At 33.7% G+C, this 17,853-nt stretch overlaps 2 protein-coding genes and 1 pseudogene across 2 annotated transcripts in view; 1 reads left to right on the plus strand and 2 right to left on the minus strand.

Moving 5' to 3' along the window:
* The window catches only part of LOC133181863 (programmed cell death protein 7-like), a 292,001-nt gene that overhangs the window by 101,706 nt on the left and 172,442 nt on the right, over window positions 1–17,853 (minus strand). The gene's annotated exons all lie outside the window — the stretch shown is intronic.
* Window positions 851–5,392, plus strand: LOC133182462 (uncharacterized). Its single transcript, XM_061317310.1, has 9 exons — window positions 851–1,175; window positions 1,458–1,553; window positions 2,151–2,217; window positions 2,382–2,463; window positions 2,630–2,665; window positions 3,040–3,075; window positions 3,607–3,672; window positions 4,532–4,585; window positions 5,217–5,392. Exons 1-9 carry the CDS (start codon window positions 1,021–1,023, stop codon window positions 5,390–5,392), a joined length of 768 nt encoding a protein of 255 aa, XP_061173294.1. The 5' UTR covers window positions 851–1,020.
* On the minus strand, window positions 7,346–12,747 carry LOC133182463 (putative nuclease HARBI1; annotated as a pseudogene).

A 17,853-nucleotide genomic window follows, 5' to 3' on the forward strand; every position in this document is an offset into this window, starting at 1 on the left:
TTCTAATATATAAAACTGAAATTTGAGTGTCGTATTTCGAAAAAAGGCCGTTGTTTTCTTTTTGAAAAATCGTAATCTTAATTATGCCGTGGCAAACACTCTAGCACTTGAATGAACTAGGAATTTCTGAAGAGTTAGGGATAAGTTCACTTTTTGTGTCCGTCTAATATGTTAAATTCGCTTTGAGTTTCTACACACAATAGCAAAACACCGAGTAAAAATTTATTTATATAAATAAAGTATATGCAAATATAAATAATATAAAGTTATGTAATGTTTTTGTTTTTAATATGTAAATATTTTATTGTTTTAAATAAAAGATGAATTGAATTTTTACTGTGTGAAAGGCCCTAACCATGGAGCCTGATTAGTGTCCTAATCTTGGAGCCTAATCAGCGCCCTAATTATGGCGCATAACAGATGTTCTAAATGTATAAGGTGTCTTGACACCTAACAATGGTGCAGCGGCCCTATATACTTGGAGCCTAATGCACTAACGGGTGCCCTAATCATGGAGCCTAATGCCCTAACAGGTGCCCTAACTATGGAGCCTAATGGGTGCCCTAATGACGTTAGGTGTCAGACAGAGTATATATATATAAGGATCGAGAGAGAGAGAGTGAGTGAACACACAGATAGCTTGTACTTGATATGTAAACTGCGTTTGGATATTATTATATACTCGTTGAATCAAAACTCTGCTGTTGTTGTTTTGTTATTAGATCTATAAAGATCTATAGTTCCTAACTTAAACACAGGATCCACAATATTTTGTGACACAGGGACGTTGTGAATATAGTCACTTCTTCACTTCTTAAGGACTGGCGACCGTTTCACTAAAAATCGTAGATCGTAAACTTACGATTACGTTTACGATTATTTCACGTGAACGTATACGAGCGTTTCACAAAACATGTCGTAGACGTAGCACTTACGATTTCCGAGTTACGAGCACTTTAGGAACTCTTTAGTGCTGGAGGTAAAATCGACACGAAGCAGACGAACGTAAACAAACCAACCATGGAGGAGAGAAAAGCGAACTGGTCAGAGGCCAGTATCAATCTTTTGGTTGATCTGGTGACAGATCCAGAGCGATGGGCCATAATTCGTGGAAAATTTGGCCCATCGCTCACCATCCAGACCAAGCAGAGAGCTTGGTTTGAAATAACAGAAAGGTAATTAATGTAATCATTATGAGGCAGCTATCAGTATTGAAAAATGTTGCTCTCATTTCTCATTTATAAACATAGAATACTAGGCCTAATGCTACAGAAATTGAATATGAATATTTCTTATGGTCAGTTCCACCGAGGATGAATAACATTTATCGAACCATTTACCAAATTCTATTAAAATTCAGATGACACAGACCTGTTCTGATAGTAAGATACTTCACAGAATTTTTTGTTTGGCAAATTTAATCAAAGGATTAATCAATTCATGATATTTTCACTTAGAGTCAATTCTTGCTCTTCCTGCGTCCGCAGTGTCAAAGACGTTAAGAAAAAGTGGCAAGATATACAGAGTCACACAAAGAAGAAGGCGGCCAACAGGTATACTGTAAAAACATATAACAATATGTCATAAACACAGGGTTTATTTTAAAACGTCTGGTCATGATTTTTTTATTGAGATTATTTTTTTAAGTTTTTTGCATTGTAAGAACATGATTAATTGATGTAAATATTAATAAATGTAAAATAATGTATATCAAGTTCTTGGAATTATTTCATGGCTAAACAAAATGTCCATTGGACAAGTTGCCTGCAAATGCTACTTGTCCGAATGCAAATTATTTATCTATTTAAAAAAAAAAAAGATTTATTTACACTCGTCCATAATGGTAAAGAAGTGTAGTTGTTCAATCGGACAAATGCTTGTGAAAATTGACTTAGTCAGATAACAAAATGAACTGGACACGGACAATCAGACAAACCCTGTATTTTAAAAGAAGTCTGATACATGTATTCATTCTCATTTTTAAATCTACAAAATTACAAGGGTATAAAGAAATTTATCCCATGTTTACCCCTTTATCCCGCCAAGGCTCGGGGATAAAAAACACACAACTCGTTGGATAAAAATCAATCCAACTACAAATCATGGGAGATCCTATATTTAGATAGTACCTTTTTTTCTCTTTTAAATAGGAAATCTGAAATGAAGAAAACTGGTGGAGGGCCACCTCCTCCAGAACTTAAGCCTTGGGAGGAAAAGGTGAGTCATGAACAATGATGAATTCCAATAATTTTAGATGATTACAATCAATCTTTTTATCAATAAAAATTGTATTCAATATACATTAAGCATGCTGAGAAAGAAAATATAAAGAATTGTTTTAATGCTGTCCAAATGTTCTACATGAAATCAATATTTTGCAGATTGTTGCTGTGCTTTCTAATGATATCATATCTGGAGTGGAGGGGGGATATGAATCCCTGAATGTGATTTCACCCATGGATGGTAAGCATCTTAATGCATGTTAATATAACATATAAATGCAATTTGATATTATTTTTATACTTTATAGTCTTATATATGTACATATATTTTTAGATTTTATTTGCCAAAAGCTTTTATAAATGTAAGATAATAATAATAAAAAAATACTCGTTCTACTTTATTCCAGATTGCATCCAAGAATGTTCTAAAAAAAGAAAATATGGTATGATTGGAATTAATTTCTTAAAGAAATTATAAATTATAATATTTTGAGCAAGCAAACATTGTCCACATTGTATATAACTGTGTCCTAGGCTTTCTAAATGAGGATTCTCCCATTGTCTCTCAGATTTTCACAGTCAAAACAAATGGACTAAACACAAGTAATTATGGAGGGCATTCAGAGTGTCTGAATTAGTGGGGAAAATCACTCCATGAATGTGGGGCAATTAAAACAAATCGGAATTTAATTCAATATAATTTTATTTCTGTTTTAAAGCAACAGCCCCTCAAATTAATCACTTATCATATCAATACACATTGCATACTGTTAAGTTTCTTGTGACATATATTTACATGCAACAAATTATTTTGTAGATGAGCCTCTCGAGGGATGTGATGCACCTTCAATTGGTTAGTTAAACTGTCGGATGTGAAAGAGAGGGATAATTTAATTATTGAACTGGTAAATCAAAAACAAAGAGTAAGCCAAGAAAATATCTGCACAGGTGATATCTGTAAAGCAAATACATTGAACTGTGAAGGCTAAATAAGGCTTACAAAGGGCTGGAGAAATAAAGGCGAGGGAAGAGGGGAAAAAAAATTCTTTCCTTTTATGAATCATGTTCAACTTAAACATTTTTTGGAAAGGGGGAATAGTTGAGTACTTTAACATGGGAGTATTTGACAATACTGCAAAAAAGTGGGGGGAGGGGGACAACTTTTAATGAACATTTCCATATGACATTAACTTAAAATATAAAGTTTGGGAAAAGGTAGCCCCATGGGCTCTCCCAATACTATGTGCCTGTTAGAGGTTTGGAACAACAATAAAATTGAAGTTTAGTATTTTCACATTAATTAAATTATGAAGTCTAATGTAACTTGCAATATTTCTATAGCGATAATATTTATGTTTTTTTCTTTCTTTTTTATTGCTAACAGACATAAACAAGCCACTACAAAGTGTAGGTGAAGATGTATCAGAAATTATGTCCACATGTGCAAATGGTAAGTTTATTTAAAACCCCAACCTCATTTTGACAGTAGTAATAAACATATTACTATCTACAGAATCTCCAATGAGTTGTGTACTTTTACCCCCTAGCCTTAGGATAAAATGCACAAAATGAGTGGGATGAAAATCATATCAAACCACAAACCATAAGAGATTCTTTTTATCCTGTAAATCACATAGGTAACACATATTTTATGAATCCACTAGATTTGATTTCATCACTTTCTCACAAAAACTATTGTGATGTCACAAATGTTGATATACATGTATTAAGATGATATCATATGACCAATAGCCACTGTAAAAAGGAGTCTACGAGGGTTGTCCATTAAAGTTTGTGGAGAATGACATTTTTTGTCAAACTGAATGGTCATAGACTTTTTGTATACCAAAATTTTTCTGTATCCCGGGGGTAGTTTTGTATTTAATACTTCCCTGAACATACTGGTATTCGATAGTCAAAGAAAACATATATTGCGAAATCGCTGTATATACTTAAATGAATATGTTATACATGTACATATACACGTATAACGGATTAAGGATATATAGCGAAGTAATTTCACAGGTCCCCAGGACCTCACTATGACCAAATTTTACTGTACCCTGCATGATGTTCAGTGTTCTTTCTTTTCTTTTGGTGATAAATAATATGTTTCTTAACTGCAAAATGATATTTCTCGTATATATTTGAAAATGACAATAAGAAATAATCTGTGATAATGGTTATTTGTACTTTGTGTACTCAGTATGAATCCAAATCTTCATTCATTTAATTGCATATCACTTAATAGATCATAACATGCATTATACATTGTAACATTGTATTTGAATCTGCTCTCTTGTTTGTAGGGGATAGGCCAATCAACAAAAAAAAGAAGAGAGACGTAGAAAATTTCACAGTGTGTAAGTAATTAGCTTTGTAGATCTGTCAAATATTTTTATTAATAATTAATACATACACATTTTGCTTGCATTTGACTCAAGCTTTAGGTAAGTAGTGCAACAAGGGTTGTATACTGAAATAAAACATCCTTTTTTATGGGCTTTGCTGGTGCATTGTTGATAAAACTCAGTTTCCGATCATTAAATTGGCCACAAATAACAAACTAGAAAACAGTTATTCCTTTGATACTTTTGTAATATCTTAAAAATCAATCAAAAAGAATTCTTTTCCTTATAAGGATAGTCTGTGCCCAAGTTAGCTTATAACTGGCTCTGATTCTGGACATTGCTGTATTCTTACTTTTTTTTATAGTTATTTCCCCTTAAAAGGGATATGAACTTGTATTTAACAAATTAGCTTCTCCTACACATCAGAATACTTTGTATCAAGTTTGGTTATAATCGGCACGGTAGGTTCTGGAGAAGGAGATTTTAAAATAATTTTCTCCATAAACATGTATATCCGTATACATGTATGTAAAATTTTGGACCCCTTCTGTGATCTCATTACTAGTCCAGGGGCCATGCTTTGATTAATTAGGAACTTGTTATTTTCTTTCTTGTGTTAAAAATTTTGAAAATATGATTTCAGCTGCTGTGAAGGATAGACTTTTGGACATTGAAGAAGAAAAACTAAAAATAATGAAGGAACATCTTGCCATTGAAAAGAAAAAGATGAGCATCCTTGAAGACTATGTTACCTGGAGAAAGCAACAGGACATTTCGCCTTCAGTTTCTCCAGTGATTAAAGGCCTTGTCAACTTATGACTTTATTGATCAAAGAGTGTCCGGTGTCTGTCTGTCATCCGTCATCTGTCGTCTGTAAACTTTTCACATTTTCACAATTTCGACTTCTTCTCATTAACCACTGGCCAAGAGAAAATGAAACTTATATAAATGCTTCATTACATTCTCTAGATTCAAGTTTGTTCATATCATAACCCCCGGGGTAGGGCGGGGCCATAAGAGGGGGTTGAAGTTTAACATAGGAATATATAGGAAATGTCTTTGAAAATTTTTTTCTTGAGAACAGCAGAGCCATGATTAGTCATATTATTATAGAAGCATTCTCAGATAGTGTAGCTTCAAATTTGTTTAAATTTAAGGTGGGTAGAGTGGGGCCACAATGAGCTATCATAGTTTTACATAGGAATACATAGAGAAAAAATCTAAAAAAAAATCTGTTTAAGAACAGCAAAGCCATGATTAGTAATATTGATATGGAAGCATCCTGAGGTAGTTTAAATTTAAGCCCCCCCCCTCCAATTTTTCCCATATTTTTTTTAAACAATTCAAATTCTAATATCTGTTTTCTCTTCACCTGCATTTTTTTAGGTCTTCACATTGTTATAATATACAAGTTTGAAGCATTTTTCATATTTATAGTAACTGTATGTGAAAAATTAACTAGCAAGACAATACAACAAACGTTTAGCAGATGACTCATTGATTTTTTATTTAATGTTACTTTAGACAAAAGCACTGTATTAAATCAGAAAAGAAATTTTACATTTGTTGCAAAAACTATTTTTACACATGTTCAGTTTTAGCTCTTTGTTTTATATTGTTAAAGTTATTCACATTGTTACGTGATGTTTGTGCAATAACAACAGCAATGTAGGGTGCAATTATTGTATTGATATCTTAAGACTCGGAAATATGTCACAGAAGCATAATGAAAAAAAATGTACAAAATTTAAATATCTTGTCAAGCAAATTAATATGCTGATGATACAAGGCATACTGTGATGTAACTTAGCAATACAGGTTATAAATATGATATAAACTAATTGTTTTTAGCTACATTGTAATCAAAAAGCACATTGTTAAAATGTACATGTTATATTACCTAGAATTTGATTATTATGAAGAAAAATCTCCAGAAATGAATTCTTTTCAATATGTGAGAAACATTAAATTTATATGAAATATCTGAAAAATGTCTATTACATACTCAGTATGCATTAAAAGAAATTTTAAACAAATTGATTAAGTAAGATAGCATACCAGTACATATCAAGGATGTGTAAATTAAATAGCATATGTTTTGAAAACAGAGTCCATTTGTAGTGTAATATGTAGTTGAGCATATCAGAATGATAAAGTATATACATGTATTAAGCTTGCTATGCGATCCACATATTAGATATGATTATACAATTTTTGATGACAGGTTACATAATATGAAATAGTGTGAGCATAATTTGTTATAAATAATGATTTAAATACATATTACAGAAGTGTGTATAAAGTCAACCTGTATCTGTACAACTTTCAACTATAGATTAGTTGTAAACATAAAGCCATTGATATGAATTGACAAATATATCAAATATGTTTGACCTGTCAATGATTCTTCAAACCATTATTATAAAGTTGTCATCAGTAGGCAAATTTTTACATAGGAATATTTAAGAGAGAAAAAAACCCAGAGATTATTTTTCTGAATAATAATAGCAAAGCAATGATTTATATTTGTATGGAATCATCGTCTGGAATTTTAGATTTAAATTTGTTCAAATATTGACCCCAGGGTAAGGTTGGGCAAAAGTAGGCAAAAAAAAAAAATACAGCCATGCCAGGCCAAAGTCACTCAATGGAGGATTGTGACCCATGGTCCTCTTGTTAATACATGTATTGTGAAATTCTTAACGTCCTTTAAAATTTTGACTTAGTTCTACTTATTAATAATAAAATCAAACTTGTAAGGAATATGGATACTTTTGACTTGTATTAAATTTTGAAGAAATTTGAAAAATCCAGTATTAAGCTGACTATCCTCACTAGTCACTAGCCTAGTTTTAAATTTAAAGGGGGGAAAATAGCTTCTGTAAGCATGTAAAAGATTATCCAGATCAATTCATAGCAAATCTCTGAATTAATCTCTGTCGAATTGCCTGTCCAGTTTGGTCTGCATTTGCATCTTGGGCTTGTTGATGAACCCCAGGGTCATGCATATTGACGGCTTCTTCATATTCCATCAAAGGTACCTTCATGTCAAGGCACATGTTGTGCAACTTAGCAACTGCAGTTATGATCTGAACACTCTTCTGTGGGGAGAAGAGTAGCATTCCACCAGATTTGTGTACGCATCTATAGAAAAATGCAATTTTTAAGCATCATTTTCTTTTGTTTTAGTAAGAATTAATGTGTTACTAGTCCTTGTTATGTTATTATTATTGTTGTTTCATGGTACAATCGATATATGATGATGTTCATGATAATGTTGTTATAAATAAAGTATATTATTTTAATATTGTCATATTTGAAGCAAAGTCTCTGTGTGTATTAGGGTGTGTGTGTGTGTGTGTGTATTTATATATAGAAATATACCTAAACCGGGATTTGCAGACGGCCAGAGCCCTCTCAACTACTACTCGTGTGCGACTGTGTGCAGCATTATAATTCTCTTCTCCCACACTAGATGGATTGGACTTGGGTGTCATCATATATTTCTTAAGGGCGTAGGCTGAGTCCCCAAGAAGCCAGCCATCATTTCTGTGACAAATATATCAGAAAACAAATAATTAAAAACAAATAAAAGAGCTTTTCCAGGAATGTAACAACCCGTTATAACAAGCCCTCCCCACTTTTTAATTACATACACGTACATACTGTATGCAACCCTCTACCCAAGTAGTGCTTGCACCCCTGCTTTGTTTCTTCTAAATTTGGTAAATTTCAATTTCAATTACCGTGTTTCCATGTGGTCTTTCATTTCGGAATTTGCAAATATGAAGGAATCATGGACTGATCCCGGCCATTTACAAACAATGTTTGTGAACCTAACGATAAGAAATTAATAATCATCATCATGCATCAACTATTTATGTAATACAAACATTGGAATTCATTGAATACATGTAAACAGTATATTAACAATATGAATTATCTATATGAACTGATATTGACACTCGGTTTTTACAAGATAAATGCTATTTAGATGGTGTCTTCCGACTTCGCCAAAATTCTGAAATTGTTACAGGTGACTGGTTTTGGCTAGATGGGAATGGTGTACAGGTAAGGGGAGGGAGAGAACAAAAGAAATTAATTACAGGTGACCTACAGTCTGTTTTAGGTTACCAAAGAAAGTTTTAAAATGATACAAAAAAATAATAATAATAATGCGATGAAGGGTAAATGAAAAAAAAATTTGAATAAATTAGTGTCAATTTTAAATAAATACATTTAAGTACAGTTGTAGCGTTTTTCTTGCACGAACCTTAGAGAGGCATCCGCCACCACTTGCACGTTCATGGCATGAAAGCCTTTTCGACACACATATTCAGGCTCGTTTTCTTTGGGAGCCATAATGGGTATTAGAGTGCCATCGATGGCCCCAATAACATTAGGAAACCCCGCTATTTGATAAAAATGGTGCTTGGTGACTAAAGCCTCATTCGTTGAAATATAAAAGTATGAATAGAAATATATTGGAAATATATGCAAGAAATTTCTTTTTCATGCATGAAAATGGGACCTATAATTCGTGACATAATCATAAATCATCCTCAATCTGTTTCATTATTTAAAAATTTTCGGGATTCTTTAAAATTTTATGTTATACAGGCACATCATTGGGGAGGGGGGGGGGGGCTCTGCCCATTCACATTGTTGAGAATATTGTGTTGTTATTAAAGTTTGGGAATTGTAACTAAATGGCGATGTACACTTTTGTTGCAGATTGATGAAATATTTCTTTTTTAATTTAGTAGAGTTGGACCCCCTTTCCAATGCGTTTTTCGATTTTGGTATTTTTATTAGCTCACCTGAGCTGAAAGCTCAAGTGAGCTTTTCTGATCACCCGTTGTCCGTCGTCCGTCCGTCCGTCTGTCAAATCATGACCCCCGCGGGTAGGGTGGGGCCACAATAGGGAATCAAAGTTTTACATAGAAAATTAATATCTTCAAAATTCTTCTTCTCAGAAAAGCTGAAACTTATGTGGAAGCATCCTGGTGTAGTGTGTATTCTAAATTGTTAAAATCATGACCCCTGGGGGTAGGGCGGGGCCACAATAGGGAATTCAAGTTTTACATTGAAATATGTAGTAAAAATCTTTAAAAATCTGCTTCTGAAGAACCACTGGGCCAGAAAAGCTGAAACTTATGTGGAAGCATCCTGGTGGTTAGTGTAGATTCTAAATTGTTCATATCATGACCACGGGGGAGGGGGGGGGGATGTAGGGCGAGGCCACAAAAGGTATAACAACGTAGGAAATCAGGTGAAGAACAGCAGGGACAAAGTTATTCAGGTGAGCGTTGTGGCCCATGGGCCTCTTGTTTATTTGCTTGTCGAAGTTTTTCGGGTATTTGTCAATTATTTTTTCTTATCCCCACTTTACTTTGAAAAACCATTTATATAAATTTTATGAGGGGACAATTTTAAAAAGATATTTAGTTCCGAAGAGGTTAATTTGTCGGCCATTTAGCATGTGTAGCCTAGTTGTTTTCAGATCCCTCGGGCGGAATGTTAAATCCGTGTTTGTATCTTTAAAATAAGAAATCCATATATATATTTTATACATTCGCCATTTTCACAGTATTCGTGCTAATTGTGTTGCACTTGGACCAAAAATATAACAAGTCATACAGCACGTTATTGACGTGTTTTCTAGAAAGTACAATACCTCTGCACGTGAGTCCCAAATTTTTTTTATATAAGCGTTCTTATGAAAAAGTTATGTGAAGTCAAATTTTGGGCGAGACCTTGTGTTGCGGACACTACATTACACCTGTTATATCAAAATAAAATATTAAAGATATTTATTTATTTATTCCAAACTTCTTGCAGGTTTCGATTATGTATCTGATTGCAGTGAAATAAAAGAACAATGTTATGGTTCTCTTTGAAAACAAAAATTTTATTCACATTAATGACTTGCTAATATTTTGCCTAATTTATCTCCCATCCTTAAGTTTACCTACCTTTATAATTACACATAAAACCTATATAATCATTTTGTGAAAATTAAATTGAATGATTCTAAATTTCAAATACATTTATCATAACATCCTGGATATCTTTGGTTGCATCTTGTCTAGCTTTGAAAATGCATGGCATGTTTGTTGCGGACACTACAAGTAACCATAAGAATAATCTTTTGTCATTTTTATAAAAATAATTGTTGATAAATGTTCATTTCTAGGCTGAATTACATACCACAGGATCAACTCTTGAAAAACATATTTTTTTTTATAATTGCAAGTTCAAACAGTAGAATTATATAAAATTTCATAACGTATCTGCATTTTCACATATTTCAACATAATTTCGCTAATATTTTGTTGATTTACATAAAGTAAATTGCATATAAAAAAGGGATAATTTCACAATGATTTGACATCTATGACTAAGAGTTTCTATTGTAAATCTCCTGAAACAAAAACTGGATAACAAAGCCATTTTTCAGCTGCAACAACATAACACATAATATATCCCATATTTTCAGTAGTAAATCTTCAATATTTCGATTGTATAGAACATGGGAGTGTTGTATATCATTTAACTAGTTAGGGGTACCATTTGGTCATAATTTGGTCATAATTGTTAAGGGTTTAATCATATATTTTGATACAGAGTGCATCATAACAATAGTGAGTATGAAAAATCACAAATACTGTGTAAATGGCGATTATAAAAAAGGATTTTAGGAATTATTCCATATAAGTTTGTTTTACAAACCTGATGGGAAATGAATATTGTTTAGTCGATGACAAATTGATTTGGTGACACGATCGATAGATCTAGAAACGCTTGATCGTGATATCCCATGCAGGTCACCACACTCAGAAAAAAGGAGGCCTTGGCAAGGTACATTATGGTCACCAGCACCTAAATAGTTTCATAACAGGGTTTTTCAAACTTGTTCACACAAATACAGACCAAGAAATCTTCAGTGACTTTAAGTTTCATGATATTATAAGGAAGGAGAGAGAGAAAGAGAGAGAGAGAGAGAGAGAGAGAAGGGATTAACTGAGATGTTCATTAAACAGAAGAATGTTTTGTCTTAGTTTATTGTCCACTGTTCCTAACACGATAGAATGAGTGTGCTCGGAACTAGAAACTAACTTCCGAAGAAGAGTACAGAGACATAGACGCTTGGTTTGAGAATGGTGTGTTTTGTTTATTACATGTATTTGTTTTTCTAGGTGTGTCTGAATACACTAATTAGAATAAAAATAAAAAATCGCTGAAATTAGCACGTTTTAAAAATATCATACTGTATATAAAAGAGCGCTCTCTTTTATATACAGTATTTTGATATTTTTAATACGTGCTAATCTTGGCCTTACATTAGGAACCGGGAGGGGGGGGGGGGAAGCAGTGCCCCCCAAATAATTCTGCCGATCTTTAGAATACTATATAGAAAACATAGCTACTATATGCATGTGCCCTCTCAATAAAAACGTCTGATGACCTTTCTGGCTTGTCAAGAAATTTTTGGTTGCTGATAGTGCCGCCCCCGATCGAAAATGTATGGCTCCCCCCCCCCCCCCCCCCCGACTGAAATTACTTCCTACGTGCGCCTGCTAATTTCAGCGATTTTTTTTTAATTTTCATTTTAATGACTGCATGTATTCAGACACACACCTAAAAAATACACCATCCTGAATTGAAACCAAGCGCCTATGTACAGAACATGTATATTTAACCAGAACATATAGTTTATTATAACTTCAAAATGTATTTCTATATTTATGTTTTAAGTGATCAACCTCTACATTGGGCTTAACACTTTTATGAATTAAAAAAAGAATTATATGTATATTATTCCGGAAAAAAATTGTTCGTGTAATCTCTGTCGTAAAGAGAGATAACTCTAAGTTGTGTGATGGTAATGTGAAAGGGACTTCAATGGGTAGATAACTCATGGAAATATACAAGCATATGACCTGTGTGTACGCAGGAAGAGAGTGGCTTCTCTTCGTTGGCCTTTCAACGTCACCTCTCACCATCTCTACCAAACGATAGAGGACATGACGAGGGAGGCGATACCTCTCCACTACTTCCTCATCGCTCAAAAAATCAAGGGGATTTGTCCTGTCCCGAAACACGCGTGGTCTCTGTAGTTTTCTCCCAATAACAGGTACGTTTTCGTCTGCTAGAAGTATTAATGACGCCATTTTGTTTGTGTTTACGAGTACGCGAGGTTATCTACGAGAGCATAGTACCATTCGTAGAATTACGATCAACTTTAATCGTAACTCGCAAGTCGTAACTCTTAGTGAAACGCACTTACGTGCTACGTCTACGTTTACGTCTACGTTTACGAGCTACGACCTGTTAGTGAAACGGTCGCAGCTGGTTCTTAGAGCTACTGTCCGGAACCCCCCCCCCCCCCCCCCCCCAAAAAGTCACAGTTATAAACAAAAAAATTATAAATAAAGTATATGCAAATACAAATAGTATAAAGTTATAAACAAAAAAAATTATAAAATTGTTTCAAAGTTTGTCGTGCGAATAGCTCCGTAATCGGCACGACCGTCGTGCGGATAACAACATTAATCGGCACGACCGTCGTGCGGATAACACCGGTAATTAGCACGACCGTCGTGCGGATAGCCTCGGCCTTTTTCTTAAAAAAAAAAATTATATATATATTGTTCATTAATAAAAATATTTATTATACCTCTACTGATTTTCACTATATAAGAGTAAATCGATATATTTTGCTGATTCCTTGAAAATCACCGGAAAAAAAGACTGATTCCCTGCACAAAAGGTGTGTCAGTTTGATGAACTGATACACACCTATTCGGAAGACCTAGCAATTTCTTTTAATCATATTAAAAGTACCGATATGTTCCAAATAAAATCATGAATATTCATAATGCAGCTCAGTTAAAGTTATATATAAGAAGGCGGGGCTTAATTTAGACGGGAAAGAGTAACATGGTAAAGTAATGTGCACTGAGAGCTAGAGATCATGTTACTTTGTCACGTAAACACAGTGTAAATCTATACTTATAAATTAATAAATTTTGCAAATAAACTCCGAAACGGGTGCACCAGAGTTCTTACTTACTCCTCTAACAATACACTAGCTACAAGCTGATGTCCGTAAACTATATTTAAATTTCACTCGCATAGTAAGTATCGTACATTAAATTAAAAGTCTACTTTCATTTTCTATAAACAGCCATGAAATAGCTAAAACGTGAGTAAGGTGGCGTTTCCGGTTGGCGGATCTAGGTTACTGGCAATTTTTAATGAAACTGACAACAAGCAATCGTTTATTTATTACAGAAAACGTCATCACTGAATTATTCAATCAAAACTCGATTTAAATTATATAAAAGAAATAAGTTGTGATAACCGATTAAAAAGGGAAATGTGCAAAATATTTTCGTCATTCACCGATCTTTATATTGACGGAAGCTTCTAGAACATCATATAGCATCGAGCCCGATGTTAAGAAAAAAACAAGGCGCTTATAGCTACATGACCATAAAAAAAGCTTTTGTGTAAATGGTCATAATTGAAATAATGGTAAATCACTGATAACACTATAAGTTGTGAATATGATTATATGTCGAAAGACTATTACATATACATGTATGTAGTAGGTTTTCCTAATAAATCTATCGGTAAAATTTGTATATATTCCTTACTGAGAGCATCGTGGCAACGAACCCGAAGTAAAATTTGTTCTTCGTAATAAACTTGCTTACATGAAAAGAGAAAATTCAGGCCCGTAGGAAGCAATAGTAATTTATATATCGGCAAAATTATTGCCCCCCCCCCCCCCACGTGCCCCCCGGTTCCTACGGCCATGATTAATTAATGAAAAAGGTATTGTTCAAATACAATTAAAGATGTAATATTTTCCGCTTTAATCAATGCACAGTTAATTTCTGAATACAATCTTTTATAGCTGCAATAATGTAGCCCTCTCCTTTTTTGAAAGGGGGGGGGGGGGCAGAGAGAGAGAGAGGCCAGAAAATATCAGATAAAAAAAAAAAACAAAAAAAAAAAAAAATCGGAGAGAGCTACATTATTGCAGCTTACTCTTTTGTATCAAATACTCAGCCTATTCATAGGGCGTTAAAAGCTAATTTTTACACAGGTACTTGGGTCTTGGTTTATAAATATGTATGTACCTATTATTGATAGGTAAAAAAGTAAAATACATTTTTACATATCAATAAGGTACAAACATATTTATAAACCAAGACCCAAGTACCTGTGAATTCCCCCCCCCCCATCAATTTATTAGTAAAATGTGCATATTCGTTGCTTTTATCCTTGACGGAAATGAAATAAGAGCATCTGAAGTACAATATCCATAACATAGTATAACAGGTTTCACAATAAACGTCAATTAATGAAATTGCTATTTTTCAAGTTAAAAAAAAATAATAAAACAAAACAAACACAACAAACGGGGGTTGGGGTGGATAGGTAAATCTACTTCCTGCGGGATTTGAACAAAGTATTTGTTCCTGCTATAAGCCTGTAGGCTGTCAGTAGAAAACTACAATATATTTTCTGTCGGTAGTGGTATAAATTCAATTCCCCGCGCTTGCGCGGGATTTCATCTAGTTGTTATAAAATAAACAAAGTTGCTTGCCGATATATGATTTTATAGACCATTAATTCAAAGGCAAATACCTTTTTATATTGAATTTATGTATTTATTTTATCTACTTTCTGAGTAATTAATATTTCCATTTCGCACCTTATAATTGCAATGCGTATAAAATAGAATTGCAGTTACGGGTTTTGAAAACAGTCTAATTTTGGTATCGGTATAATAAAACTCATTGAGGGAGTCAGCAAGATTCCAGTTCCCCTCGAGCAAGCCTATTAGACTTGCTCTTGGGGAACTGGAATCTTGCTGACTCCCTCAATGATATACTTTAACTGTATAATGTTCATTATTTATTGTAAGACATTGCTTTGTGTCTGATTATTTTTGAATACTTTTTAATAACGTTCTTCTTCATGTTCTAAATTTGATTACGCCGAAAAAATATGAAAACTCTTCCGACAAGATTTCTGGTTAAAAAGTTGGAAGTTGAAATTTCATTTTAAAGAGACTTAGAATTTTGTATTTTAAACGCTCAGAATTTGTCACCCAGGGATCCCAAAATCGATCGTGAGATCCATTTTCCGTCGGGGGCCTTTGCCCCCTGAACCCCCTACCAGGGCGCTGCCCTGGACCCGCTGGGGACCTTTGGCGGCCCCCAGACCCCTCGCCACACACAGGGTAATTTGTGCCTATACTTCATCAAAGTTCTAGCCACGCCCCTGGCTTAGCCTTGGATACTGCACTTGACTTAAAAATAGATTTAATATAATAGAAGTTATATCTGGTGGGATAGTTATAGCTGAAAAAGAAAAAGTCGATTTCTTTAATTTTTTTTACTGCTCAAAACATATGTTGCAGATTTTTGTATAGGATTTCACAAGCTAAATCAGGCATCTTTATAGAAATTGCTGTAAAACGTTAACAATATCACGCAGCACTGTTAAGGCGAATATTCCCTGCAGAAGTCAACGGAATATAGAAGTGTACAAATAAATACCTTTTTAACTTATTTTTATAAAGCTATTATATTATCACATGACTTTAATATTAATTGAACCTATATTCCACTCTTTATTGAATTTAGTTTGGTCACCTGATTGGACAGTCACATGATAAATGGATAAAATGTGTACTGCTTGGAGGTCATAAACAAACAATATGAGAAGGGGCTTACCATATAAATTCAAATTAAAAATGAAAGCCATGAATTGTTTCTACAATATCTCGTAGTTTCTGGAAAGTGCTGCTGCTTTAAATAAAATTCGCATTTCATTAGATTAGAATTCAAGTAATGGGACTCAAGCTGAAAAATGCATGACTTCTACCAAGTATTTTATGTCTTTATTAAGTAGGCCCTAATGATAAAGATTTCACAAAAGCAGCAGGACTTTCCTTTTTCTATATTTAAAACACAGGTAATCAGAGATTACAAAGCTTACCTCGAGTAATGTTTTCTATAAGTAAGGCAAAGTCCATCACGAAACTAATATTTAACCAGTAGTGTGCATCCCTAGATGAACATTTATGCAATTTTGGTCTGATAGGGCTTGAAGTTACTTGGGAAAATATTTTTAAAAAGTTACTCATCCAGAATGTAAGTCAAATCCAGCATCTGAAGCAAGTTTAAGAGTGTTCATCCCTTTATGCATCATCTGTGCAAGTTTGGTTCAGATAGGCCTTATAGTTTCTTGGTAATGGACCTGCTTTAAAAACTTTAACCTGTACACTCAACTGGAAAATGTAGGTCAAATCAAGCATCTGCAAGAAGCAACTCTGGTAGTGCATGTGCATCCCTTAAAACATCATCCAGACAAGTTTGGTTCAGGTGGGCCTTATTATTTCTTGGTCATGGACCTGTTCCAAAAACTTTAACATGTTCACTCATCTGGAAAATGTAGGTCAAATCCCGCATACAAAGCAACTCTGGTATATATAATGTGCATCAAGAAATGTATCTTTTTGTGCAAAGTTGGTAAGCATAAGGCTTTTAGTTACTTTAAAACAAAACTGCTCAAAAAACTTAAACCTGGTCATTCATCTGGAAAATATGCAAGTCAATTAAATTCAGCATCCGAAGCAAGTCCAGTATTTCCTATGTTAGATATATTACACGACATTGTGAATGTTGATGATTTTTAGCACATCAATAGAAGGGGTTCTTGATAAAAATATTTGTAGGGAGTTTTTTCCATATTGACCTAATACGTGAAACTTTATGACCCAAATGCACCCCGTTGTTATTGAAAAGATTTTGAAAGATGCGATATTTCCTTATTTATAATTTATACTTTCATGTAAATAAGTTGAATCTGATTCTGATTCGCCGAGAAAGATTTATGGTTAAAAAGAAAAAAAAATATTACCCTCTGAATGATGAAACCCTCCAGCGTAGGAACAGTCAACATTGCTTGATACTCCGAACAAGAGACCCGAGAACCTTAATGGTCACCTGAGTATAATACAGCCCAGTAAAGGGTAAATAACATAACACAAAATATACTAAATTTGGAAAAATAAGAGTTTGGTAATTAGCAACAATTCAGAAACTTGCTTGTATATCTGCCAGTGCTACATGTATCTACACTCTATCACTATCACTAGAAGTAAAACAAGACAATTGTGATTTAGCATAAAACACAGTATTCCTATATTAAACCCAGCAGAATTCCCAAAACCATTGGCCTCTCTTGGTCTTTGA

Source organism: Saccostrea echinata, unplaced genomic scaffold (genome assembly GCF_033153115.1).
Source record: "Saccostrea echinata isolate AGI-Se365-2 ecotype Australia unplaced genomic scaffold, CSIRO_AGI_Sech_v1 ptg000009l, whole genome shotgun sequence".
Classification (NCBI taxonomy): Eukaryota; Metazoa; Mollusca; class Bivalvia; order Ostreida; family Ostreidae; genus Saccostrea; species Saccostrea echinata.